Source organism: Trichosurus vulpecula, chromosome 9 (genome assembly GCF_011100635.1).
Source record: "Trichosurus vulpecula isolate mTriVul1 chromosome 9, mTriVul1.pri, whole genome shotgun sequence".
Taxonomy (NCBI): domain Eukaryota; kingdom Metazoa; phylum Chordata; class Mammalia; order Diprotodontia; family Phalangeridae; genus Trichosurus; species Trichosurus vulpecula.
The window spans coordinates 112,180,150-112,207,758 of NC_050581.1; the positions used below are offsets into that span (position 1 = coordinate 112,180,150).

At 37.4% G+C, this 27,609-nt stretch overlaps 1 protein-coding gene across 1 annotated transcript in view; it reads left to right on the plus strand.

Annotated features, from left to right (window-relative positions):
* Positions 1-27,609, plus strand: part of SMARCC1 (SWI/SNF related, matrix associated, actin dependent regulator of chromatin subfamily c member 1) — a 206,842-nt gene that overhangs the window by 663 nt on the left and 178,570 nt on the right. The window contains exon 2 of the mRNA XM_036737909.1: positions 5,194-5,313. Coding sequence (XP_036593804.1) covers positions 5,194-5,313 — 120 coding nt within the window. The remainder of the gene's footprint in view (positions 1-5,193; positions 5,314-27,609) is intronic.

A 27,609-nucleotide genomic window follows, 5' to 3' on the forward strand; every position in this document is an offset into this window, starting at 1 on the left:
TCTGAGGAGGGATTGCTGTTTAGTTGTGGGATGGGGGGGGTGAGGTGGGTGGCGACGGTTGCTTCGGTCTCCCTCAAACTGGGGGAGCCCTAGACCTTGAGTATGCCAGCCCCCCAATCCCCGCAGTGGGCCCTGAACACATGACTCCCATTATCCTTAAAACATCCCAACAAAGGAGCACCTTCATTAACCCATTTTAAAAAAGTAATAATCCGCAAAACATGGAGACCTAATGTACATGCCTATAAGGCGGTTGAAACCTTTTTTTTTTTTAAACTATAGCGCTTCAAAGTTTGCAAAGCATTTTACGTATTAACATGCCATCTCACAACCATCCAGTGAAATATCTTCTGTTATCTTCATTTTACAGATGGGGAAACCGTGGCTGAGAGCTTAATTGGCCTGCCCTGAGTCACAAAGCTAGGAGGGGCTTGAGGCAGGATTGGAACTCAGATCTTTCTGACTCCCAAGTCTAGCACTTACTGCTTACTATGCTTTCTTACTACTTTTTGAGGCTTTTTTTTTGTTTTAAAGACAGTTGGGGTGGAAAGCATGTCAGTTGGGGGAAGGTGGCAAAACTACCCTGAAGTTTTTATTCAGGAGTTTGTAACCTCGAATTAAGGTTACAGAAGATTTTTTTCCCGTAGATATTTTTTAAATTTAATTTTTTTATTTTGAATTTAAATGTCCCTGGACTCCCCTCCCCCCCATTTCCTTTCATCCACAAAAAGATGATAATATGTGGTAACCATGAGTTTTCATTTTGCACTGCTTGCTTTTTTTTTAAGTATAAAATGAATTTGTATTTACTTTCATAAGGAACCCCTGCTTGTTTGTTCTTCCTTATGAACTTTTATCTGTTCTGTGAAATGTATCGAATATTTAGGAGAAAGTTAATAGGACTTAAAAGCTTAATGATTATTAAATGCTTGTTGAAGTATTAATTTCATTTCATTTTTAGTAATGTAGCAGCTCTGAAGCTGGTGTCAGTGCTTTTCTAGATGCTTACTGTTAAGCATTACTTTTCATTGCAGCACATTGTGGAGGAAAGACCCTTGAATTTGGAATTAACAGGATCTTAGTTTGAATCCCACCTCTGCCACTTAATTATGTGTGTGACCTTGGGAAAGTCATTTAACCTCTGGTTAGTTTCCTCATCTTTAAAATCGTCGGGTTTGACGAGATCACTTCTTAACATCCCATGCAGCTCTAGATATATGATCTCACGTGTATAAGAAAATAGTTTGCGAAATGGAAATGAACTTTTGTTATAGTCAATAAGAACTTTGTTTAAGGTTTGTGGAATTGAGTCTATACCATTGAGTCTCAAACTTTTTGATCTCAGGACTCCTTTACCCTCATAAAAATTATTGAGTGTTTTCATGTGGATTTTATACATATACATATATCAATATTTACTATATTATAAATTAAAATATCTTAGCATTGTTATAAAAATAGTTTTGACTTTGTGAACCCTTTGAAAGAGTCTTGAGGCTCTTAAGTTTCCCAGACCACACTTTGAACTCTAGCGGAAGTCAGAGACTAGTCACTCCACCTCTGTGCTCTTTTAATGTTTCCCCATTTTTTCTTTTGGCCTAGCTGCTCAAGGATGCAGTCCCCAAAGGTGTGCTTGACATATTTCACAGTTCTGAGGCTCTGGTGTTTTGGAGGAGCTGGTGTTTTTATTCAGGAGACCTAGGGATCACTGTTAGCTGGCTGTAGAGCAGATCCAGATGTGCATTTCTAGGGAAGAAGTAGTGCTCCATATCTTATTATTCTAAGCCACTAAGTACCCAAGTGTGTGTTTATCTTTGATCTTTTTCAGTGGCTTGAAATTAAAGTTTAAGCTTGGCTCCAAGAAGAGTCAAGAAAATCCACATCCTTCCTTTGTAAAGGTGGGGAACTATGTGGCTGGAGTATTGTATATCCTGTCACTGTTTTGCTTAACTGCTTTTTAAAATTTTTTTTTTAAATCTTTGTTACACAGGCTGAGTAGAGAAAGGCAACAGATATATTTAGGAAAGTATGATGTAAAAACAAAAGGTATCCATGAAAATAAAACGTTTTAGAAATATGTAATGGACGAAGAGTGATTAGTTATGGAAAAAGTATTTTAATGTCTTAAAATATTTTAAATTAAATACTGATATTTTAATTCATTTTCAATAGGGTTAAGGAGGGCTGAAAATACAAGTGAAAGCTTTTGTATTCTGTAATGAGGGCCGGAACAAAGTATATTAACTAGATTCAATGTAATTCTACTCAAAGATTAGTCTGTTGATATTTTCATTGTTGCACCAAATAACATTTGAGCATGTTTTATTCTAAAGCAGTGGAAATTATGCTAATGGAGGAACAAAGAGTAAGTTATGGTTCTTTTCTCTAAGGATCTTATGATGTAGTTGGGGGAGAAATGATAGGTACCAAATGGAGAGTTAATGATCCTCACAGAGCAGTACTTGAAATGTGCTGAATGTGTCAGTAAGTCTGTATTGTATATGTATTTGTGTTCTGGTAAAATAAATTTTTAAAAAGTCTGTATGGTATATATATTTACATAATTGACAATATTTTTCCTAACCTGATTGAAAATATTGTCTGTGAATATAAAACTAGTTTGTTAATTTTGAATCTTACTTAGTATCATTTTTTGATGGACATCATGAAATGAAAATAATAAAAATGTACTTTGAAAAGTACAATGTTAATGTCAGGTGGTAGTGTTTTTACTGTTATATTGTACCTGAGGCCTTTATTTTATTTTATTTGTCAGATGGTGATCGTCTCCCTTTCTCCCTTCTCCCTCTTTCTCTCTCCCTCCATCTCCTCTCCCTCTCTTTCTCTTCTCTCTCCTCTTTTTCCTCTCTTCTCCCTTTTCTTCCCTTTGTCCCCTTCCCCTCATATGTCATGTTACACATTTTGTTGGTTTAGTTATGGATACCAGTGAAACCATTAAAATCTTTACGTTATGCAAACAAAAAATAATGTTCATTGCCTGCCTTTCTGTGTTAATTTTTCATTGTGTAGTTTGGGAATGAGGTACATGCTAGTTTTCATGGATAAATATGCTCTATCAGATGAATTTTGATTTCTTGTTATTGGTTAGTTAAATAAAATAGTTTAATTAAAATCAGATATTTAATAGTCTAGATAGATATTAAACTTCTTAATAATAGCCTAGGAGATTTTTTTTTTTGGAGGGGGGAAGGCAAGGCAATTGGGGTTAAGTGACTTTCCCAAGGTCACGCAACTACTAAGTGTAAAGTGTCTGAAGCTGTATTTGAACCCAGGTCCTCCCAACTCCAGGGCCAGTATTACTGCACCACCTAGCTGCCCCTCAGGAGATATTTTAGTGGGAAAGGGAGGGAAGAGCCTTGTGGTCTAAAATTTTTTGCAAAAAACAAAACCCAAACCCATTTATTCATTTTTTTCTTTTGGTCTTTAAAGCTTGTGACACTTTGGAAATGCTTCTTTTTCTAGCTTTGAAAAGTATAGCCACAAAATTTGCCATGTAAATTTTATGGACTGACCAGTGATAACTAAGAACTTTCCTATGAAATAAATTTGTAACATTATCAGTCACTTGTGTCAATGATGTATTAAAATAATTTTTTCTAATTTAGCTAGGAAAAAAAAATGGAAGTCCTAAAGTGGTACATAAAAGGGTTTAGTATCACTCCATGAATCTAATCCAGACTGTGAGTTAACATCCCTGGGGGCCTCAGTTAGCTCTCCTGATTTAAATAAAAAAAAGGAGGTATTTTAATTGGATGAACTCTAAAATCCCTTCCAGTTCTCAGTTTAGGCTCCTACATATGCATTGAACTTGTGTTGGGAATGAAAAATAAATGAAGAAAAAGAATTGTTGGTACCTCTCAAACACTTTTCAAAGAGCATGTTGCAGTTTTAGTTTGCTTGTTGCTCTACAAGTAATAGTTAAATATCTTCTTTTGAAGAATTATTTTCTCATGGTTGTGACAGTATTTGAAACATTCGGCAACTTAAAAAAAAGTGGCATAAATGGTTGCACTTGAGATTCTAACAACCAAGGACTTAAAATTGGTGGTTGTCAGACTTGAACTCTGTCAACTTTCTGATTGTGTGTAAATGTACACTTATTTAGCCTTTTGAAATGTGTTTTTATAAAAACCTTTAAGATAAAGGGAATCTGGTTAGAAGGATAGAGAGAAGATTGCTTGGGGAAAATAAAGCATTTCAACTATAAATACTAGTTGTCAGCAATTAATTACAGCTTAGCTATTCCATTTATACGTTGGAAAACTAATGCGTTTAAGCAAATCAAAACTCCTTGAAAATGTTGTAAGCTTTTAAAATAATTGTCTTTTTATATCAGGTTACATATATGATTGCTACAGCACAAAATGAGTTCTCTTCAGTCTAATGAACATGTGGCATTCCAGTAATGGTACACTGTGCAGCTGTTATTATCTTGTAGTTGCACCGATCAGTCTGACTTTTAAAATCATTTAGTATAATAGAAACAAACACATTAAGATTGAAATGTTGAATGGAGCCTGTCAAGTTGGTTGGCTTGAAGATAGGAAATGAGGAGGAATAGTTTGTCTTTTTCCCTGAGACTGGAAGAAATTATTGTAAGGTTGTTAAAGCCAATGAATTAATTTTTTTTTTTCTTGGAGCATGGAGTTGAGGAGCAAAGGTGAATTTGTACCTTCTAGTCAAATTTGGCTTATTAACAGCATTCTACTGACTACTTCAGCTATCATCTGCTAAAACCCCTTAGCATTTAGCGTTTCACACATTCAATGCTTATCAGTTGCTATTTTGTGAGATGTTATTGTTTAGCTGTCCATTTGTGTGACTTGTTCCTCTAACTACATTGTAAAATTCTCAGTAGTAGGTATCATGGCTTATTCGTTTTTTGTCCCATAGTAGAATACTTTCTGCTGCTTTGAAATAGAATGAAGAACTTAAATAATTTTTGCATTGAAAAATATCAATAGAGATTAATCTGAATAAAATAACATTGAATCTGGTTTAATACATAGTATGAGTATATCCATTGCTTTTTTGGCCTTTTTTCTCTTTTCAGTAAAACAGTGGTTGTTTTTGCCTTAGGTTGAAGGCTTCTTTTACTGTGTTGAAGTATATTATCTTGTTGTTAACTCTTTCCATAGTAGAAATTTCACCCAGATAATTTGTATTTTGCAGTACGTTCAAGCAGATGCTCCTACGAATAAAACTTTGGCTGGGCTAGTAGTGCAGCTTCTACAGTTTCAAGAAGATGCCTTTGGGAAACATGTCACCAATCCTGCCTTCACTAAGCTTCCTGTAAGTAGCACAGTGAACACATTGCTGTATCAGTGTTATTTACCTTCTGCTCAACATGTGGGTTTTATGTATATTCCTGGTGGATAAAATTATCTATTGCTATTTCCTAGCCTCTTGTTAGGACAGCTAGGTGGCCCAGTGGACAGAGTGCTGGGCTAGGAAGACTCTTCTACCAGAGTTCAAAGCCAGGCCTCAAACACTTACTAGCTGTGTGACCTTGGGCAAGCCACTTAACTCCACCTCAGTTTCCTCATCTGTAAAATGACCCGGAGAAGGAAATGGCAAACCATTCTAGTGCCTTTGCCAAGGAAACCCTAGATGGGGTCTCAAAGAAATCAAGACTGAAAAAAAACTGAACGACAAAGACTCTTGTAAATGCTTGAAATGAAAGAGCAGTAAGAATTTAAGAAATGAGTCATTTAAAAACACTTTTATAAATTCCATTGTTTTTCAACAATGAGCTAGGATCTCACACATCAGGATATATAATCTCTATAGTGATGATTCTCAAATCTCATCTAGCCCTAACTTCTTTGCTGAACTCTAGTGTCACATATCCCATTGCTTAGTAAACATTTTCAGCTGCATATACTAAAGACATTTCAAACTCAGCAGGTACAAGAACAAACTCATTTTCCCCTCCAAATTCTCTTCCCTTCCATACTACCATATTACTGTTGAGGGCATTACCATCTTTCTAGTCCTGTAGGCTCCCAGCCTAGGTCTTACCCATCCTTAACTCCTTGCTCACCCCCCCACCCCCCTTTCCAAGGTCTTTTGATTTTTATCTTTGCATCATCTCTCCAGTATGTCCCTTCCCTCCTCTGAAACTGGTGCACACTCTCATCACCTCAAATCTAGACTATTGGGGTAGCTTTCTGGTTAATCTGCCTGCCTTAAGTTTCTCTCTATTCTAGTTCATCCCCCACTCAGTTGCCAGAGTGATATTTTTTAAATGAATCAAAGTGATCTTTTTAAAGCGAAAGTCTGACCAAGTCTCATTCGCCCATACCTCACCCCATTCAGTCAACTCCAATGCCTTCATATCACTTACAGGATCAAATATTAAATCCTCTATTTGGTATTCAGTACCCTTCATCACCTGCTCCATCTCCTACCTTTTCAGTCTTGTTACATCTTAACTCCCCTTAACACCCTTTGATCCAAGACATTGGCCTCCTTATTGTTCTTGACATTTCCTCTGGCTGTCTCCTGCGCCTAGAATGTTTTCCCTCATCTCCTGTCTCCCTTGTTTACTTCAACTCTCAGACAATATCCTGGACTATACAGGAATCTTTTTCCAATCCTCTTAATTCTGGAGCTTTCCTTCTGTTAATTATTTTTACCATATCCCGTACATAACTTGTTTGTACATAGTTATTTGGTTGTTGTCTTCCCCATTAGATTGTGAGCTCCTCAAAAGCAAGGCTGTCTTTTCCTTTCTTTGTATCCTCAGCGCTTTCCACAGTAGTAGTAGGCACTTAACAAACGTTGATCGACTGACTGTCCATTGGACTATTTATAAGGTCAGAAGTGTAGGCCAGTTCTCAATAACTTTCCTCACTCTTGTATTTTCAGTCCCTTAATTCCTTATGACATTGCTGCCATCCTGGTTTGTCCTGTATATCAGAAACTTTGACACACTGATCATCTTTCTCTTTCTTGGCCTGACCCATCTTGAAATCTTAAGCAGGGATTTTTATTTGTAAGGAAAAGAGTCAAGTTTATAATGTACCTAAGCATAAGAAAATCCAAGATCAGAAAAGTTGACAGCTTTACATAAACCAAACAGAAAGCTAGTATTCCTGTGCTTGTTTCTTTATTGTATGATACCTCTCAACCTAGAGCTGTCCCACAGGGGCTGGTTCCACAGTTTCCCCATAAGATTTGAGCTTTCTTTTTTTCTCCCTTTATTTCCTTATTTAATATTTTTTAGTTTTCAACATTGATTTCCACAAGATTTTTTTTTTTTTACTATTTTATTTTATTTATTTATTTATTTATTTATTTTTTTAATAAATTTCTTTATTTATTTTTAGTTTACCACACACGGTTCTACATAGTCTTGAGTTCCAGTTTTTCGCCCCTCCCTCCCCCCTCCCTCCCCAAGACGGCATGAAGTCTCATATAACTGTCATGTATAACTTCGCATTGAATTAATTTATGCACTAGTCAAGTCGTGGAGAAGAACCTTGACCAATGGAATGAATCATGAGAAAGAAGAAACAGAACCAAAAAAAAAAAAAAAACCAAAAACAAAAACAAAAGAGAAGCAGAAAAGGCGAGCATGTAGTGTGCCTCAGTCTGTATTCAAACTTCGCAGTTCTTTGTCTCGATGAAGATAGCATTCTCCATCCTGAGTCCCCTGGAGTTGTCCTTGTCCCTTAGGCTGCTGAGAAAAGCGCAGTATGTCAGGGTTGGTCCTCACAGAATCCATATATCTGTGGCTGTGCACAACGTTCTCCTGGCTCTGCTCCGCTCACTCAGCATTATGTCGTGTAGGTTTTTCCAGGTTGTTATGAAGTCTGCATCATCCCCATTTCTTATGGCACAATAGTATTCCATCACCTTCATATACCACAGCTTGTTCAGCCATTCCCCAATTGATGGGCATCCCTTTGATTTCCAATTCTTGGCTACCACAAAGAGAGCTGCTATAAATATTCTTGTACATATGGGTCCTTTTCCCGCTTGTGTGATTTCTTTGGGATACAACCCTAGAAGTGGTATTGCTGGGTCAAAGGGTATGAACATTTCTATAGCCCTTTGGGCATAGTTCCAAACCGCCCTCCAAAATGGCTGGATCAGCTCACAACTCCACCAGCAATGTAACAGTGTTCCAATTTCCCCACATCCTTTCCAGCATTTATCATTCTCCTGATTTGTTATTTTAGCCAATCTGACAGGAGAGATGTGGTATCTAAGAGTTGTTTTGATTTGCATTTCTCTAATCAGCAGCTATCCAGAGCATTTTTCCATATGCCTGTAGATAGCTTTAATTTCTTCCTCTGAAAACTGCCTGTTCATATCCTTTGACCATTTCTCAATTGGGGAGTGGCTTGTATTCCTATATATTTGGCTCAGCTCCCTGTATATTTTAGAGATGAGGCCTTTATCAGAGATACTAGTTGCAAAGATTTTCTCCCAATTTTCTGCTTCCCTCCTAATTCTTGTTGCATTGGCTTTTTTTGTACAAAAACATTTCAATTTGACATAATCAAAATTATCCATTTTGCATTTTGTAATGCTCTCTATCTCTTGTTGGGTCATGAATTCTTTACTTTTCCACAAATCTGATAAGTAAACTATTCCTTGCTTTCCCAAATTACTTAGAGTATCAACTTTTACTCCTAAATCATGAACCCATTTTGACTTTATTTTGGTATATGGTGTAAGATATTGGTCTATGCCCAGTTTTTGCCCTACCATTTTCCAATTTTCCCAACAGTTTTTGTGAAATAGTGAATTATTAGCCCAGAAACTGGCCTCTTTGGGTTTATCAAAGAGTAGATTGCTAAACTTGTTGATTTCTCCTTCTTGTGTACCTATCCTATTCCACTGATCCACACCCCTGTTTCTTAACCAGTACCAGGCAGTTTTGATGACTGCTGCTAATGATTTCCACAAGATTTTGAGTTACAAATTTTCTTCCCATTTCTACCCTCCCCTCCCCCAAGATGTCATATATTTTGATTGCCTCTTTCCCTAGTCTGCCCTGCCTTCTGTCACCCCACTCCCTTTATCCCCTTTCCCATTACTTTCTTGTAGAGCAAGATAGATTTCTGTACCCTATTGCTTTTATATCTTATTTCACAGTTGCATGTAAAAAACAACTTTTTTTTTTGTTGAGCATTTGTTTTTAGAACTCTGAGTTCCAAATTTTCTCCCTTCTTCCCTCCCCGCCTACCCTCCTTGAGAAGGCAAGCAATTTAACATAGGCCACACATGTATCATTTTGTAAAACACTTCCATAACAGTCATATTTCCCTCCATCCTGTCTTACCCCCTTTATTCAATTTTACCTCCTTGACCCTGGCCCTTTTCAAAGAGCCCCCGATCTGCCCACCCTTCTATCATCCCCTCTCTTATCCCCTTCCCCCCTACTTTCCTGTAGGGTAAGATACCCAATTGAGTGTGTATGTTATTCCCTCCTTAGGACTGATGAGAGCAAGATTAACTCATTCTCTTTCACCTGCCCCCTCCTCCCTTCCAATACAACTGTTTTCTCTTGCCAATTTATTGTGAGATAATTTACCCCATTCTATCTCTCCCTTTCTCCTTCCCGCAATATATTTCTCACCCCTTAATTGGATTTATTTATTTTAAGATATCATCCCTTCATATTTAACTCATCCCGTGCCCTTTCTCTCTGTCTCTGTCTGTGTGTGTATACATATACATACATACATATATATGTGTGTATATATATATTCTCTTAAACTACCCTAATACTTAGAAAGGTTTCATGAGTTACAAATATCATCTTTCCATGTAGGAATGTAACGAAAACAGTTCAACTTTAGTAAGTCCCTTATGATTTCTCTTTCCTGTTTACCTTTTCATGCTTCTCTTGATTCTTGTGTTTGAAAGTCAAATTTTCTCTTAAGCTCTGGTCTTTTCTTTTTCAAGAATGCTTGAAAGTCCTCTATTTTATTGAAAAATCCATATTTTGTCCTGGAATATTATACTCAGTTTTGCTGGGTAGGTGATTCTTGGTTGTAATCCTAGCTCCTTTGACCTCCAGAATATCATATTCCAAGCCCTTTGATCCCTTAATGTAGAAGCTGCTAGATCTTGTGTTATTCTGATTGTGTTTCCACAATACTCAAATTGTTTCTTTCTGGCTGCTTGCAGTATTTTCTCCTTGATCTGGCTCTGAAATTTGGCTATAATATTCCTAGGAATCTTTCTTTTTGGGATCTTTTTCAGGAGGCAATTGGTGGATTCTTTCAATTTCTGTTTTACCCCCTGGTTCTAGAATATCAGGGTATTTTCCTTGATAATTTCTTGAAAGGTGATATCTAGGCTCTAGGATCGTGGTTTTCAGGTAGTCCAATAATTTTTAAGTTATCTCTCCTGGATCTGTTTTCCAGGTCAGTGGTTTTTCCAATGAGATGTTTCACGTTGTCTTCCATTTTTTCATTCTTTTGGTTCTGTTTTGTAATTTTTTGATTTCTCATAAAGTTAGTAGCTTCCACTTGCTCCATTATGATCTTTAAGGCAGTATTTTCTTTAATGGTCTTTCGGATCTCCTTTTCCCGTTGGCTAATTCTGCCTTTTAAGGCATTCTTCTCCTCATTGGCTTTTTGGAACTCTTTTGCCACTTGGGTTAGTCTACTTTTTAAGGTGTTATTTTCTTCAGTATTCTTTTGGGTCTCCGTTAGCAAGTCATTAACTTGTTTCTCATGGTTTTCTTGCATCATTCTCATTTCTCTTCCCAATTTTTCCTCTACTTCTCTTACTTTTCCATATCCTTTTTTAGCTCTTCCATGGCCTGAGACTAATTCATATTTTTCTTGGAGGCTTTTGATGTGCGGTCTTTGACTTTGTTACTTCTTTTGGCTGTATATTTTGATCTTTTTTGTTAACAAAAAAAGATGCAATAGTCTGAGGCTTTTGCTGCTTACCCATGTTCCCTGCTAACTACTTGACCCTTGAGCTTTTTGTCAGGGTATGAGTGCTTTCCGAGTGGAGAGTGCTTTGTCCCAAGCTTCAGGGGCGTTGTGTTGCTGTTTTCAGAGCTACTTCTACAGGGCAAGCTCTACCACAGCAGTGCTCCTCCTCCCCCAAGAACCGCCAACCAGGGCAAAGCAAGAGAATCCTGCCTCTGTGCCAGCAAAGTGCTCCCTGTACTCCCCCTCTGATTTGCAGCTTGCTTCCTCCCACTGGCTAGGCCTGGGGCTGGAAGCAACTGCAACTGGAGCTCTGGAATCAGCTGTAGGAACTTCTTGCTGCTACGGTTGCCTTCACCACCCCTGGGCCTGGGGCCAACCTCACACTCCTCATAGCCTGATCCGGCAGTTTTCCCACTGACCTGCTAACTTGTCTTTGGTGTTTGTGGGTTGAGAAGTCTGGTAACTGCCACAGCTCAGTGATTCATGGCCCTGTGGCCAGCTCTGCCTGATCTCAGCTCCTGATCTGTTCTGGCACTGCCCATGCTGGGCTGTGCTCCACTCCCAGCATGGTGCGATAGACACTTCCCAGCAACCATCCAGGCTGTCTTGGGCTGGAGACCTGCTTCCCTCTGTTATTTCATGGGTTTTGTAGCTCTACAATTTGTTCAGAGCCATTTTTTGTAGGTGTTTGGAGGGATTTGGGGAGAGCTTAAGCGAGTCCCTGTTTTCCTGCTGCCATCTTGGTCCCACCCTCCCGTTTCCCCTGAAGATTAATAATTTTTGCCTTGTATTTCAGCCTCTACTCAGGTAGTCACACAAATATATGTGATTCCTAGTGTTCAACCTTTTTTAGAACTTGATCACCAAAATATGTGCCCAATATATAGATAATTGAGTCTGTCACCAGTTTTATACCAACAGCTCCCAAAGATATGCTATTCATTCATAATTAGCCTCTTATTTTGTTAGTATGCTGAAAAGAACTTTCAGATGAAAACATGGTACTTCATTAAACTCAAATATTGTGTTTCTGCTACCAGCTTATTTGGCTAACTCAGCTGGAATATGAATGAGTAATACATCAGACTTATGAACCATTTACACCAGTGTTCTGGCTCAGACAGTGACGCCAAGGGAAAATTGGAAGTTGTCCTTCTTGATGTCTTTTATGAAAGGTTACAGATATATCCCAGACATACCCACCTTTTCTTAATTATACATAAGATCTTGCATCTGTGACTTTATTTATAAATTTTTAAACACATGTTTTCAACCTAAACCTGTCTTGAAGTAAGAAGTTCCACAAATTTGTGAATCGTTATTTTCAGTATACATTGTTTTATTGGTGTTTGTGTTAGTCATTTCAGGTTTGTAGTTCAGTGTCTTGGTGAGCTAGTTCATGGTTATCTCAAAGAATTTTAAGGGGTTACCTAGTCAAGCATTTGCTTCTGGGTAAGAATGCATACACATAAACCATCTAAGGCGAATAATCACTTAAACTGTTTTTAAGAGTTAAAGGTCACATAGTCTTGAGAGTTATTAATGTTAACAGCACTTTTAGTCATGAAATTTTTTAACGTATCTAAATATTTCTTGCTAAAATTTCCATCTTGGAGGGAGAAAAATGTGATAAACATGCCTTCTTATTTCCTCCACATATAGTTAGTCATTAAGGTATATCATGGTTAACTTAAATATGCTTACAACCCTCCTCCTGGATCTCAGCCATTGTTGGTAACATCCTTAGTCATCCTTTTATCAGTTATTTCAAAAAGGTAAATGAATTTGAGTTTTTACTCCTCTATTGCCAGTCATGCTGTATGAAGGGTCAGAAAGCAGTGAAATTATAAGGAAAAAAAAGAAAGAAAAAGAAAAAGTGGGGAGGATGAGGGAATATAAGAAATGAAGGCTTTTGTTAATCCACAGTCCTGGAAGAACTGAAAGTTGGCTATATAATTTTTCCAACTAATTAGCTCTTAAATCGTTATTGTTCTCCCAGGCATTCAAAACTGGACACAGTGTTCCTGTAGCCAAATTAGTTTCCCAGGTTTTTGCAACTGTTAATTTTCAAAAAAGGGAATATTTTGTTGTGACTCTTATAATAAAGGACATGAATATTTAGTGTGAACAAGCTTGAATGACGAGGAATCTTTATTTTACATTTTGTTTATTATGTTTTGAGTATTTTACCTTAGAACAGCTAGTATTAAATTGCTGCTATGTGGATGTTTCTGTTTAAATAAATGAATTTTTAAAACATTTTGAAACAATTGCCATGAGAGTTCTCATTTAATATTCTTAAGCTAGCAGTCGTCATGGTGGTGGCACCTGTGTATGATACTACTGATATATGATGTAGTAGTATACGATACTACTGGTTAGTGCTAAGCTTTGTGAAGGAGAAACATGGATTCAGCCTACCTTCGTGCACAGGAATAGTCCAAGTAGAGAATAGATTCTATAATTTGGAAAGTCCTGCCAGAACATAATTTTTTAAAATAATATTTTTTCCAATTACATGTAAAAACAATTTTTAATACTTGTCATCCAAATTCTCTCCTTCACTCTTTCCCCTTTCCCCTTATTAAGAAGGCAAGCAATTTTATATAGGTGGTACATGTATAGTCATACAAAACATATTTCCATATTAGCCAGGTTATGAAAGAAAATGCCAAAAAAAAATCCTGTTTAAAAAAAAGAAAGTGAAAAAATAGTATGCTTCGATTGATATTCAGACTTCATCATTTCTTTCTCTGTAAGTGGATAGCATTTTTCATCAGAAGTTCATTGAAAGTGTCTTGAAGAATCTTTGTATTGCTGAGAAGAACTAAGTCATTCACAGTTCATCATTGTACAATATTGCTGTTCCTCTGTGCATTGTTCTCCTGGTTCCTGCCAGAACATATTTAGTGTACTCTGGTTTTGACTATCCTGTCAACACCTTCCTTATCAAATGTTTCTAGTCAATCTTTTCATTTGGGAGTGGGGGTGTTGAGAGCCAGTGAGGATCAGGGCTATTTTCTGGTTGGCAAATGTTTCTAGGTTTTGTAATGGAAGTCCATGGGAAAATTGCATTCACTTTATAGCCAGCTTTCCTGGAACACCTCTTTCTTTAAAGGTAACAATGTATCCTTTATAGGATTTGTGAAACAAATGGGCTTTTATTTGAAGAGTGGTTTATCCATGAGTGTAAATTACAGTACAAGGCTAATTTCTTAGGTGCATGAAGCACTTGAGTTTTACCTTGGGCTTGAAATAAATTAGACAGGGTAGTACAGTAGATCCAGGGGACTTATTAAGCTTGGAATTAGAAAGGTCTGGATTCAAACATCACCTCTGACGCTTAAAAACATTGTGACTTTTAGGCAAGTGACTTAACCTATCCAGACTTTTTGAGTTCAGATCTGCATACATGGCAGGATTTCTCATAGCAAAAAAAAAAAAAAATCACCAAGTCCTTGATATACAGCATCTATAGCAAATTACCATAATGATCGTTCACATTGATAGAGTACTTTTTTAGCTTAGTTTTACACTTTGCATACTTTTGTTTATTTGATCTAAACAACAATCCCTCTGAGGAATGTGCTATTGTCATTCCCATTTTTTGCAGATTGTTTTTCTGAAATCCACCTGCTCATCATTTCTTCTTTTTTACCCCTTTTTTTATTATTTAATATTTTTAGTTTTCAGCATTGGTTTCCACAAGATTTTGAATTACAAATTTTCTCCCCATTTCTAACCCTCCCCCCCGCTCCAAGATGGCATATATTCTTATTGCCCTGTTCTCCAGTCAGCCCTCCCTTCTGTCACCCCACTCCCCCCATCCCCTTTTCCCTTACTTTCTTGTAGGGCAAGATAGATTTCTATGCCCATTGCCTGTATATCTTATTTCCCAGTTACATGCAAAAACAACTTTTTTTTTGAACATCTGCTTTTAAAACTTTGAGTTCCAAATTCTTTCCCCTCTTCACTTCCCACCCACCCTCCCTCCCTAAGAAGGCAAGCAATTCAACATAGGCCACACATGTATCATTATGTAAAACCCTCCCACAATACTCATGTTGTGAAAGACTAACTACATTTTGCTCCCTCCTATCCTGTCTCCCTTTATTTGATTTTCTCTCTTGACTCTGTCCCTTTTCACAAGTGTTTGCTTTTGGTTACCTCCTTCCCCCATCTGCCTCCTTTCTATCCTCCCCCACTTTTTATCCCCTTCCTGCTTCTTTCCTGTGGGGTAAAATACCCAGTTGAGTGTTATGATATTGCCTCGTCAGGTCAAATCTGATGAGAGCAAGATTCACTCATTCCTCCTCACCTGCCTCCCTTCCCTTCCAATGAACTGCTTTTTCTTGCTACTTTTATGTGAGATAATCCACCCCATTCTATCTCTCCCTTTCTCCCCCTCTCAATATATTCCTCTCTCATCCCTTAATTTGATTTTATTTTTTTAGATATCATCTCTTCATATTCAACTCACCCTGTGCCCTCTGTCTGTCTGTCTGTCTCTCTCTCTCTCTCTCTCTTTCTCTCTGTATATGTGTGTGTGTGTGTGTGTGTGTGTGTGTGTGTGTGTGTATGTATGTATATATATTCCCTTCAGTTACCCCAGTACTGAGGTCTCATGAATTACACATATCATCTTTCCATGTAGGAATGTAAACAAAATAGTTCAACTTTAGTAAGTCCCTTGTGATTTCTCTTTCTTGTTTACCTTTTCATGTTTCTCTTGATTCTTGTGTTTGAAAGTCAAATTTTCTCTTAAGCTCTGGTCTTTTCTTTGAGAAAGCTTGAAAGTCCTCTATTTTATTGAAAATCCATATTTTGCCTTGGAGCATGATACTCAGTTTTGCTGGGTAGGTGATTCTTGGTTTTAATCCTAGCTCCATTCACCTCCAGAATATCATATTCCAAGCCCTTCCATCCTTTGATGTAGAAGCTGCTAGATCTTGTGTTATCCTGATTGTGTTTCCACAATACTCAAATTGTTTCTTTCTGGTTGCTTGCAGTATTTTCTCCTTGATCTGGGAGCTCTGAAATTTGGCTATAATATTCCTACGAGTCTTTCTTTTTGGCATCTTTTTGAGGAGGCGATCAGTGGATTCTTTCAATTTCTATGTTACCCTCTGGCTCTGGAATATCAGGGCAGTTCTCCTTGATAATTTCTTGAAAGATGTTATCTAGGCTCTTTTTTTGATCATGGCTTTCAGGTAGTCCAGTAATTTTTAAATTCTCTCTCCTGGATCTATTTTCCAGGTCAGTGGTTTTTCCAATGAGATATTTCACATTGTCTTCCATTTTTTCATTCCTTTGGTTCTGTTTGATAGTATCTTGATTTCTCATCAAGTCACTAGCTTCCACTTGCTCCAATCTAATTTTTAAGGTGGTATTTTCTTCAGTGGTTTTTTTGGATCTCCTTTTCCCGTAGGCTAATTCTGCCTTTCAAGGCATTCTTCTCCTCATTGGCTTTTTGGAGCTCTTTTGCCATTTGACTTAGTCTTATTTTTTAAGGTGTTATTTTCTTCAGTATATTTTTTGGGTCTCCTTTAGCAAGTCATTGACTTGTTTTTCATGGTTTTCTCGCATCCTTCTCATTTCTCTTCCCAATTTTTCCTCTACTTCTCTTACTTGCTTTTACAAATGCTTTTTTAGCTCTTCCATGGCCTGAGACCAGTTCATGTTTTTCTTGGAGGCTTTCGATGTAGGCTCTTTGAGTTTGTTGACTTCTTCTGGCTGTATGTTTTGATCTTCTTTGTCACCAAAAAACGATTCCAAAGTCTGAGTCTAAATCTGAGAATGTTTTCGTTGCCTGGCCATATTCCCAGCCAACTACTTGACCCTTGAGATTTTTGTTGGGGTATGACTGCTGAGTATTTTGTCCCAAACTTGAGGGCCTGTGCTGCTATTTTCAGAGCTACCTCTACAGGGCAAGCTCTGTCATACCAGCACTCCTCCCCCAAGAACTGCCAACCAGGATTGCTGCCCAGATCCAGGCAGGGCAAAGCAGGCTTTGCACTCCTGCCCTAATCCACCATTTAATTCCTCCCACCAGGTGGGCCTGGGGCTGGAGGCAACTACAGCTGTAGCTCTGGAAGCAGCCTCAGAGCTGCACCCCCGGGGCGGTGGCCAACCTTGAACTCTTTCCACTCTGTCCCTGCAGTTTTTTCCCCACTAACCTTCTCTGTTGTCTTTGGCATTTGTGGGTTGAGAAGTCTGGTAACTGCCACAGCTCAATGATTCAGGGCGCTACGCCAGTTCCGTCCGGCTCCCAGTCTGGTTGGTCCTGGCGGCGCCCACGCTGGGCTCTGCTCCGCTCCCAGCTCTGTGCAATAGACCCTTCCCAGCAACCATCAAGGCTGTCCTGGGCTGGAGCCCTGCTTCCCTTTGCTATTTCGTGGGTCCTGCAGCTCTAGAATTTGTTCACAGCCGTTTTTATAGGTGTTTGGAGGGACCTGGGGGGGAGCTTAAGCAAGTCCCTGCTGTCCAGCCGCCATCTTGGCTCTGCCCCCCCCATTTCTTCTTTTTTTAATAAGTTTATTTATTTTTAGTTTTCAACATTCACTTCCATAAGTTTTAAATTTTCTCCCCCTCCCTCTTCTCCCCCTTTCCATGAAGGCATGGAATCCAAAAATCTGATATAGGTACTACATATACATTCCTATTAAACATATTTTCACATTAGTCTTGCTGTATAGCAGAATTAGAACAAAGGGGAGTAACCATGAGAAAAAAAAAACCATAAAACAAAAAAAGAAAGTAGTTTGCTTTGATCGGCATTCAAACTCTATATTTCTTTTTCTTTATGTGGATGGCATTTTCCATCATGAGTCCTTTGGAACTGTCTTTAAACCTTGTGTTGCTGAGAAGAGCCAAGTCTGTCAAAGTTAGTCATCACAGAAGCAATAAGTCTGTGGTCTCCTCGTTCTCCCCCCCCCCTCATTCAGCATCATATCATTTAGGTCAGGGCTATTGAAACAATAGACAATATATTTTGATTTGCCATTTTAATGAAAGCTCTGTGGTAGCTCAGCATCCTTTAATAAAGTATTTATTTAAGTTTCTATGCTTGTAGGCAGTCTGCCTGCAGGCTGCAGTCCGCATTTTGGACAGCCCTAGTGTAGGTCTTTCCAGGTTATTATGAAGTCCATATCTTCCCCATTTCTTATCGTACAATAGTATTCCATTACCTTCATATACCACGACTTGTTCAGCCATTCCTCGATTGATGGGCATCCCCTTGATGTCCAATTCTTTGCTACAACAAAAAGAGGTGCTGTAAATATTTTTGTACATACAAGTCCCTTTCCCACTTGTGTGATCTCTTTGGGATATAGCTCTAGGAGTGGTATTGCTGGGTCAGAGGCTATGCATATATTTATAGCCTTTTGGGCATAGTTCCAATTTGCCCTCCAGAATGGCTGGATCCGTTCACAACTCCACCAGCAATGTAACAGTGTTCCAATTTTCACACATCGTCTGCAGCATTTATCATTTTCCTGTTTTGTCATGTTAGCCAGTCTCTCTAAGCAGTTTTTGCAAATAGTTCTTATCCCAGAAGCTGGGGTCTTTGGGTTTATCACACAGTAGATTACTATAATCATTGACTACTGTGCCTTGTGTACCTTACCTTTACCCTCTATTTCTTAGCTAGTACCAAGTGGTTTTGATGATTGCTGTTTAAGACCTGTTATGGCTAGGCCACCTTCCCTTGCATTTCTTTTCATTAATTTTCCTGATATTCTGGACCTTTGGTTCTTCCAGATGAATTTTGTTAGTATTTTTTCTAGCTCTATAAAATAATTTTTTGTGGTAATTTGATTGGTATGGCATTAAATGAGTAAATTAATTTAGGTCGAATTTTCATTTTTATTGTATTAGCTTGGTCTAACCATGAGCAACTAATGTTTTTCCATTTATTTATATCTGACTTTATTTGTGTGAAAAATGTTTTGTAATCGTTTTCATATATTCCTGGGTTTGTTTTGGCTGATAGACTCCCAAATGTTCTATCTTGTCTACAGTTACTTTAAATGGAATTTCTCTTTCAGTCTCTTGTTGCTGGGCTTTGTTAGTAACATTTAGAAATGCCGATTATTTATGTGGATTCATATCCTGCAACTTTGCTAAGTAGTTTATTATTTCAAGTGGCTTTTTACTTGATTCTCTGGGATTATCATCATATCTTCAAAGAGTGATAACTTAGTTCGTTCTTTGCCTAGTCTAATTCCTTCAATTTCTTTTTTTTTTATTGCTAAAAGCTCTCGTTTTTAATACCATATTGAATAATAGTGGTGATAGTGGACATCATTGTTTTACCCCGATCTTATTGGAAATGCATCTAGCTTATCCCCATTACATACGATGCTTGCTGATGCTACTTATAATTTTAAGGAAGGCTCCATTTATTCCTATGCTCACTAGTGTTTTTAATAGGAGTGGTGGTTGTATTTTGTCAAAAGCTTTTGCTGCATCTGTTGAGATAATTATATGGTTTCTATTAGTTTTGTTGTTAATGTGATCAATTATGCTGATAGTTTTCCTAATATTGAATCATCCCTGCATTCCTGGTATGAATCCTACCCAATCAAAGTATATTATTCTCATGATAAGTTGTTGTAATCTTTTTGCTAATATTTTATTTAAAATTATTGCATCAATATTCTTTAGGAAAATTGGTCTACTATAATTTTATTTCTGTTTTGACCATATTTATGTCATAAAAAGAATTTAGTAGGACTCCTTCACCTATTTTCCCAAATAGTCTATATAGTATTGGAATTAATAGTTCTTTAAATGTTTGATAGAATTTGCTTGTAAATCCATCTGGCCCAGGAGATTTTTTCCTAGGGAGTTCATTGATGGCTTGTTCAATTTCTTTTTTTGATACGGTGTTATTTAAGTATTTTACTTCCTCTTCTGTTTATCTGGGCAATTTATATTTTTGTAAATATTCATCCATTTTGCTAAGATTGTCAAATTTATGGGTATGCAGTTGGGCAAAATAATTCCTAATTATTGTTTTAATTTCCTCTTCATTGGAGGTAAATTCATCCTTTTCATTTTTGATACTGGTAATTTTGCTTTTTTCTTTCTTTTTTTTAGATCAAATTAATGAAAGGTTTTTCAGTTTTATTGTTTTTTTTCCCCATAAAACCAGCTCTTAGTTTTATTTATTAGTTCAATAGTTTTCTTAATTTCTATTTTATTGATCTCTCCTTTGGTTTTCAATATTTCTAATTTGGTATTTATTTGAAGATTTTTAATTTGTTCTTTTTCTAGCTTTTTCAGTTGTATGCCCAATTCATTGATCTCCTTTTTTCTCTATTTTATTCATATAAGCATTCAGAGATATAAAACTTCTCCTGTTTTGGTATGTTGTCTCATTATTGGCATTCTCTTGAATGAAGTTATTGTTTCTCTGATTTTTTGTTTGACCTGTTCATTCTTTAGGATTAGATTATTTAGTTTCCAATTATTTTTTAGTCTTATCTTTCCATGTCCCTTTATTACACATATACTTTTTATTGCATCATGATCAGAAAAGGAAGCATTGGCTTTTTCTGCCTTTCTGCACCGGATTGTGAGATTTTTATCCCCTAGTACATGGTCAGTTTTTGTGTAAGTGCCATGTACTGCTGAGAAAAAGGTATATTCCTTTCCATCCCCATTCAGTTTCCTCCAGAGGTCTGCCATATCTACCTTTTCTAAAATCCTATTCACCTCCTTAACTTCTTTCTTATTTATTTTGAGGTTATATTTATCAAGTTCAGAGAGGGGGAGTTTTAGGTTCCCCACTAATATAGTTTTGCTGTCTATTTCTTCTTCTTCTCTTCTAAGAATTTGTGTGCTATATGTATACACTTAGTGCATATATGTTTAGTAGTCATATTACTTCATTGTCTATGGTGCCTTTTAGCAAGATAGTTTCCTTCCTTGTCTCTTTTAATTAGATCTATTTGCGATTTTGCTTTGTCCGAGATTATGATTGCTACCCCGCTTTTTTTTTTTTACTTCATCTGAAATGTAATGTATTCCATTCTAGCCTTTTACCTTTTTAGCCTGTGTATCCCAGTTCAAAATTTGTTTCTTATAAAGAACATATTGTAGGTTTCTGGTTTTTAATCCATTCTGTTATCTGCCTCTGCTTTATGGGGGAGTTCATCCCATTCACATTCACAGTTATGATTACTGTCTGTCTTTCTCTCCATCCTATTTCCCCTGTTTATGCTTTTATTTCTGCCTTCCCCCTTATCCTCCTCAAAGGAGTTTTGGTTTTTGACTGCCACTTCCCTCAGTCTTCCCTAACTCTTTTGTATTAGTCCCCCTCCCTTTTCTTTCTCTTTTGCCTTACTACTTCTTCCCTCCTTTCCAACCATCCCTTCCCTTTTCTTTTCTCCTTTCCTCTCCTGCTGCTTATAGGGCAAGTTAGATTTCTATACTTAACTGAGTATGTTATTTCTTCCTTTAACCAAATCCATTGAGGAATAACATTCAAACAATGCTCATCTCCCTCCTTTCTTTCCCTCTCCTATAATGTTTTTGTGCCTCTTAATGTGATGTAATTTACCCTTTTCTGCCTCCTCTTTTTCCATTATAATCTATTTGTACCCCTTAATTAGGTTTTTTATCATCACATCACTTAATTTATACCCAGTTTTTTATTGTCACACCACTTAACTTATACCCGCACCCTCTGTCTATGTATATACCTTTTAAATGTCATAATAAAGATACAGTTCTCAAGGTTTCCAAGTATCATCTTCCCATGTAGGGATGTTAACAGTTTGCCCTTATTGAATAACATTTTTTTTCCTTTTTCTTTCCTGTTTATCTTTTTATCCCTCTCTTGAGTCTTGGTATTTGAAGATCACATTTTCCATTGAGCTCTGGTCTTTTCATCTGGAAGGTCTGGAAGTCCCCTATTCTATTGAATGTTCCATCTCCTTGACTGAAAGATTATGCTCAGTTTTGCTGGATAGTTGATCTTTGGTTGTAATTGAAGCTCCTTTGTCTCATGGAATATCATATTCCAAGCCCTACAATCTTTTGATGTAGAAGCTACAGGGTCCTGTGTGATTCTGACTATAGTTCTATGATATATGAATTGCTTCTTTCTGTCTGCTTGCAATATTTTCTCCTTGACGTGAAAATTCTGGAATTTGGCTACAATATTCCTTGGTGTTTTCAATTTGGGATCTCTTTTAGGAGGTTATCAGTGGATTCTTTCCATGACTATTTTACCCTCTGGTTCTAGGACCTCGGTGAAATTTTCCTTGATGATTTTTTTGGAAGATACTGTCCAGGCTCTTTATCATCATGGCTTTCTGATAGACCAATGATTCTTAAATTATCTCTCCTGGATCTATTTTCTAGGTCAGTTGTTTTTCCAATGAGGTATTTTACATTTTTTTTTCTATTTTTTCATTCTTTTGATTTTGTTTGACTGATTCTTGATGCCTTGTAGAGTCATAAATTTTATTTGCCCAGTTCTGATTTTTAACACATTGTTTTCTTCAGTTAGCTTTTGTACCTCCTTTTCCATTTGGCCAGTTTTACCTTTTAAGGAGTTCTTTTCTTTAGGGAATTTTTTTTCCATTTTGTCAATTTTATTTTTAAAGGAATTGATTAGTTTTTCTTCTGCATCTTTAATTTGACTTTTAAAATCCCTCTTGAGCTCTTCCAAGAATGCTTTTTGGGCTTGAGACCAGTTCATATTTGCTTTTGAGGTTTCAGATGTGGAAATAGTGTCAATGTTGTCCTTTACTGAATTCATATTTTGATCTTTCCTGTCCCCATAGTAAGAATTTATGGTCTTTGTGTTTCTAAGTTGCCTTTTGCTCATTGTGATTGCCTTTTCCCTGGCTTTTAATGTGGATTTCTGCTTCTGGGGCACAGGGGCTCTGTCCCATGCTTCTTGTGCTGGGGGCTTGGGGTCTGGTTACTGGCTTTGTGTGCAATGGCCTCTGGTTCTAGCAACTGGAAGCTGTATTATGCTGTAGTTTACCTGGTCCTGAGCTGGAACTGGCTGGTATGTGCCGAGGCCAAGTGAGGTTTTTCTGTGTGTCCCTGGGGTTACACTGAAGCTTGTGGCGTGAGGTAGGGGGAGGGGTGGTCTGGTTGCTGGAAGTCTCCTCCTCAAGGGCTTCAGTAGAGCATGGGTAGGCTGAGACACTGGTGGATGCTTCTCCGTGTTGTGTGAAGGCATGTGTGGCGTCCTGGTGTTGGCATTTGCCTACTCTGCCACCTTGGGGCTCAGGATCTCCTGTTGGTCTGTTGAGGTGGGTCTTGCTTCTGGCTTGCCTGGACACCTCCCATCCTGTACTGGTCCCCTTCAGCCACAGCAAAAGGGACCTTTCCTGTTAATCCCTCTAGCCTCCCTGCTAAAAAACTGCTGCACCCCATCTTTCTGCTGGTTCCACTGTACCAGGATTTTTCCTGGGGCAGTAATTTCTGGGTTTTTCAAGGTCAGTAAGGGAGAGTGAGAGTGACTTACTCCTTACTCTGCCATCTTGGTTCCTGGAAGTCCAAAGCCAACATTCTTAACTACTACCCAATGCTAACTCTCAGGATGCCATAATGGAACAGAGGGGGGAAAAGAAAATAGTACTTTTTAAGTCCCTACTATGTGCCAGGCATTGTGTAAATCACTTCCTAAATATTCCATTTGATCCCTGAAAGACAGGTTCTGTTATGATTCCCATTTTACAGTAGAGGAAACTAAGGCAGACAGGCTAACTGAATTGGGTAGCGTGATATAGGTAGAGAGTCTAAGGATGAATTTGAATTCAGGTCTTCCTGACTCCAGGCCCCGTGCTCTATCCACTGTACTACCTAGCTTCCTTGATATGTGTTCTTTTTTTAATGGTGTATTTTATAACCTCTTCACTTATATTTTATACATCCTCCTTAGAAAGTCTATGTGATGTAGCAGATTCCTTCTTGGCATTATATGGATACCAATGGAGCACACTGATTGCTTTCCTCTTATACTATTGCCCTACCTCATTTTTTTGGTCATAGAATTCTCTCATGGTATCTTTTATGTTACTTCTTCAGTTCACCTTTGGTTATGTGTAGTCTGCTCACTCTTACCATGTGTCTCTTGCTCTATCAGTCACTCACAATTTTAGTTATTTAGAGACTGATATAATGTGATTTGTAGTGATGCAGCATCACCAGAATAGTATTGGTGTTTAAAAAAGGGGTTTTTTTTTTCAGGGAGAAGCCCGATTTTATTTAAAGCACTGTACAATTTTTTTTTTTAAAAATCACAACTTGTTCTCTTAATCTTTTTGTCCCTTTTCAGTTCTGGCCCCCATTTATTTTCTATTCACAATATTTTTACACAATATGTAAATCAACGGACCAGCATGGAAGGTTTTTTCTCAATTTGCATATTGTAGTCTAGACAAGCATTTTTCCTGTTCAGCCAAATCTTAATAAAATGCCACTTTAATTATCCTAAACATTGAAATATGAATTATTACACTATTGTATTTTTTAAAAATTCTGTATTGATGTTTTAAAAAATACCAGCTATTCCCCCATGGTCTTTGCCTCACTGAACTGTCTCTTATGATGGAGAAAAGCAGTCTGTGCTTAGATGTTCTCATTTAGGGAGCATTGCATTTTTCCTAATGTCATTCATCCATAATGTCATTCCTAAACAGGAGCATCTAGGGGACCAGGCCATTTTTAGGGTATCCCTCTTTAATTTGAACTCTGCTCAGCATATTCTCCTTGACAGTAGCAAACATTTACATTGTTGGGAGTAATTTCCAAATCAGCTGTCTGTGTACAATCACCATTAAACTTGTTAGTGCCAAGATAGAAATCAATTAGATTTTATTTGATTCAGAAAAGAAATCTCCTTAGTAAAAAGATTTATTCTGTAAAACTTTTGGAATCAGTCAGAAGGCAGCACCCAAGGACCTAAAATGCCACATGTAGGCTGTAGACTGCAGGTTCTCCATTCCTGAATTAGAAATTAGAAGGAAAACCAAGAATGAACAAATAATGGGCGTATAGTGGAGCTAACTCCAGCCTGAACTATTTAGCCAAGTTTTGGATGCTGAAAAATAGGAAGTGAATAAAAGGACTACATAAATGTGAGCTCTCATTACTTTCTTTTCAAATTATTTTTTAATTTTTTTCTCAATTACACGTAAACAAAAATTTTTTTTTGTTTTTTTGTTTTTTTTTTAAATAAATTAAATTTATTAATTTCTTTATTTATTTTTAGTTTACCACATACGGTTCTACATAGTTTTGAGTTCCAGATTTTCTCCCCTCCCTCCCCAAGACGGCATGGAATCTCATATAACTGTTATGTATAACTTTGCATTGAATTAATTTATGCACTAGTCAAGTTGTGGAGAAGAATTTTGACCAAAGGAATGAATCATGAGAAAGAAGAAACAGAACCAAAAAAAAAAAAACAAAAAAAACAAACAACCCAAAAACAAAAACAAGAGAGAAGCAAAAAAGGCGAGCATGTAGTGCGCCTTGATCTGTATTCAAACTTCAGAGTTCTTTCTCTGGATGAAGACAGCATTCTCCATCTTGAATCCCCTGGAGTTGTCCTTGCCCCTTAGGTTGCTGAGAAGAGCGCAGTATGTCAGGGTTGGTCCTCACGGGATCCATATATCTGTGGCTGTGCACAACGTTCTCCTGGCTCTGCTCCGCTCACTCAGCATTATGTCGTGTAGGTTTTTCCAGGCTGTTACGAAGTCTGCATCATCCCCATTTCTTATGGCACAATAGTATTCCATCACCTTCATATACCACAGCTTGTTCAGCCATTCCCCAATTGATGGGCATCCCTTTGATTTCCAATTCTTGGCTACCACAAAAAGAGCTGCTATAAATATCCTTGTACATATGGGGCCTTTTCCCGCTTGTGTGATTTCTTTGGGATACAACCCTAGAAGTGGTATTGCTGGGTCAAAGGGTATGAACATATCTATAGCCCTTTGGGCATAGTTCCAAACTGCTCTCCAAAATGGCTTTTCAAAACATTTGCTTTTCAAAATTTTGAGTTCCAGATTCTCTCCCTCTCTTATTTCTGTCCCCTCTTCTTGAGAAGGCAAGCAATTTGATATAGATTATACATGTATAGTTGTCTCATTGCTTTGAATAACTTTTCCCAAGCTATGTCTCTGAAAGGGTCTGTTTCTTCACATAAATTAATAATTTGCACTTGTAAAACTTGTTCCTACTTAATTCCTTCCATGCAATTTAAAAAATATTTAATATTTTTCCCCAATTACATTTAAAATAATTTTTAAGGTTTTTTTTTTTAAAAATTCAGTTCCAAGTTCTCTCTATTCCTTCCTCCCAAAACCCGCCTTGAGAAGGCAAGCATTGTGATATAGATTATATATGTGCAGTCATGCAAGACATATTTCCATGTACACATTTCCATGTTAGTCATGTTGTAAAAGAAAACAGGCTAAAAAGAAAACCAAGAAAAATAAAGAAAAATTAAAAAAGTATGCTTTGATCTGCATTCAACTCCATCAGTCCTTTCTCGGGAGACAGATAGCATTTGTCATTGTAAGTCCTTAAGGAATTGTCTTAGATCATTGTTTTGCTTAGAATAGTTAAGTCATTCACAGTTGATCATCTTCAAATTCCTCTATTACTGTGTACAATGTTCTCCTTATTTCACGTCAGTTCATGTAAGTCTACCCAAGTTTTTCTGAGAGCATTCTGCTAATCATTTCTAGTAGCATAAGAGTATTCTATCACAATTATGTACTACAACTTATTTATCCATTTCCCAGTTGATAGGTATCCCCTCAATTTCTAATTCTTTGCCACCACCAAAAGAGCCGCTATAAATACTTCTGTACATGTAGGTCTTTTTCATTTTTGTTTTTTTATCTCTTTGGGATACAGACCTAGTGGTCTTGCTGGGTGAGAGGGTTCACACAGTTTTATAGCCCTTTAGGCATATGGTTGAATCAGTCTACAACTCCACCAACATTAATGTCTCAATTTTCCCATATTCCTGCCAACATTTATGATTTTCCTTTTCTGTCATATTAGCCAATCTGATAGGTATGGGGTGGTACCCCAAAGTTCTTTCAGTATTCATTTTTCTGATCAGCAATGACTCTATAGCTTTGATTACTTCTTTTGAAAACTGCCTGTTCATATCCTTTTGAAACAGTAAGGCAGTAATAGCAATGTAGATGATAATTGTCAAAATGCCTATGTAGTTCTGTATCGCAAAATGTATGAGACTCTCCACGTAGAAGGTAGAAGAAGTAAACCATTTATTCAGACACCAGGGAACCATATCCCACAGGCCATTTATCCAGTCTACCACAGCAGTAAAACATTCCACACATAATATCACAACCTGGAAACTCCCCATTCCAAAACCTCTCCGACCCCCCTGCTGGGGTCTTCCCCAAAACAAACTCACAGTACACCTAAGTCAGCCTGTTCAGTCCTAACAATCATGAGGGAACCCTTAACAGCTACATTGTCTTTCTCTCTCTCAACATTTTCTGTGACATAACTTCCTTTTCCTGTCAGAAAGCTCCTCCTGCCATGTGTGTCTTAGGCTTCCTGTGACATAAGCATGTCACATGGCCCATTAATGGGGTTGGAAAGATCTTCAAATCAAAATTGCTAATACACCTTTGACCATTATCAGTTGAGGAATGGCTCC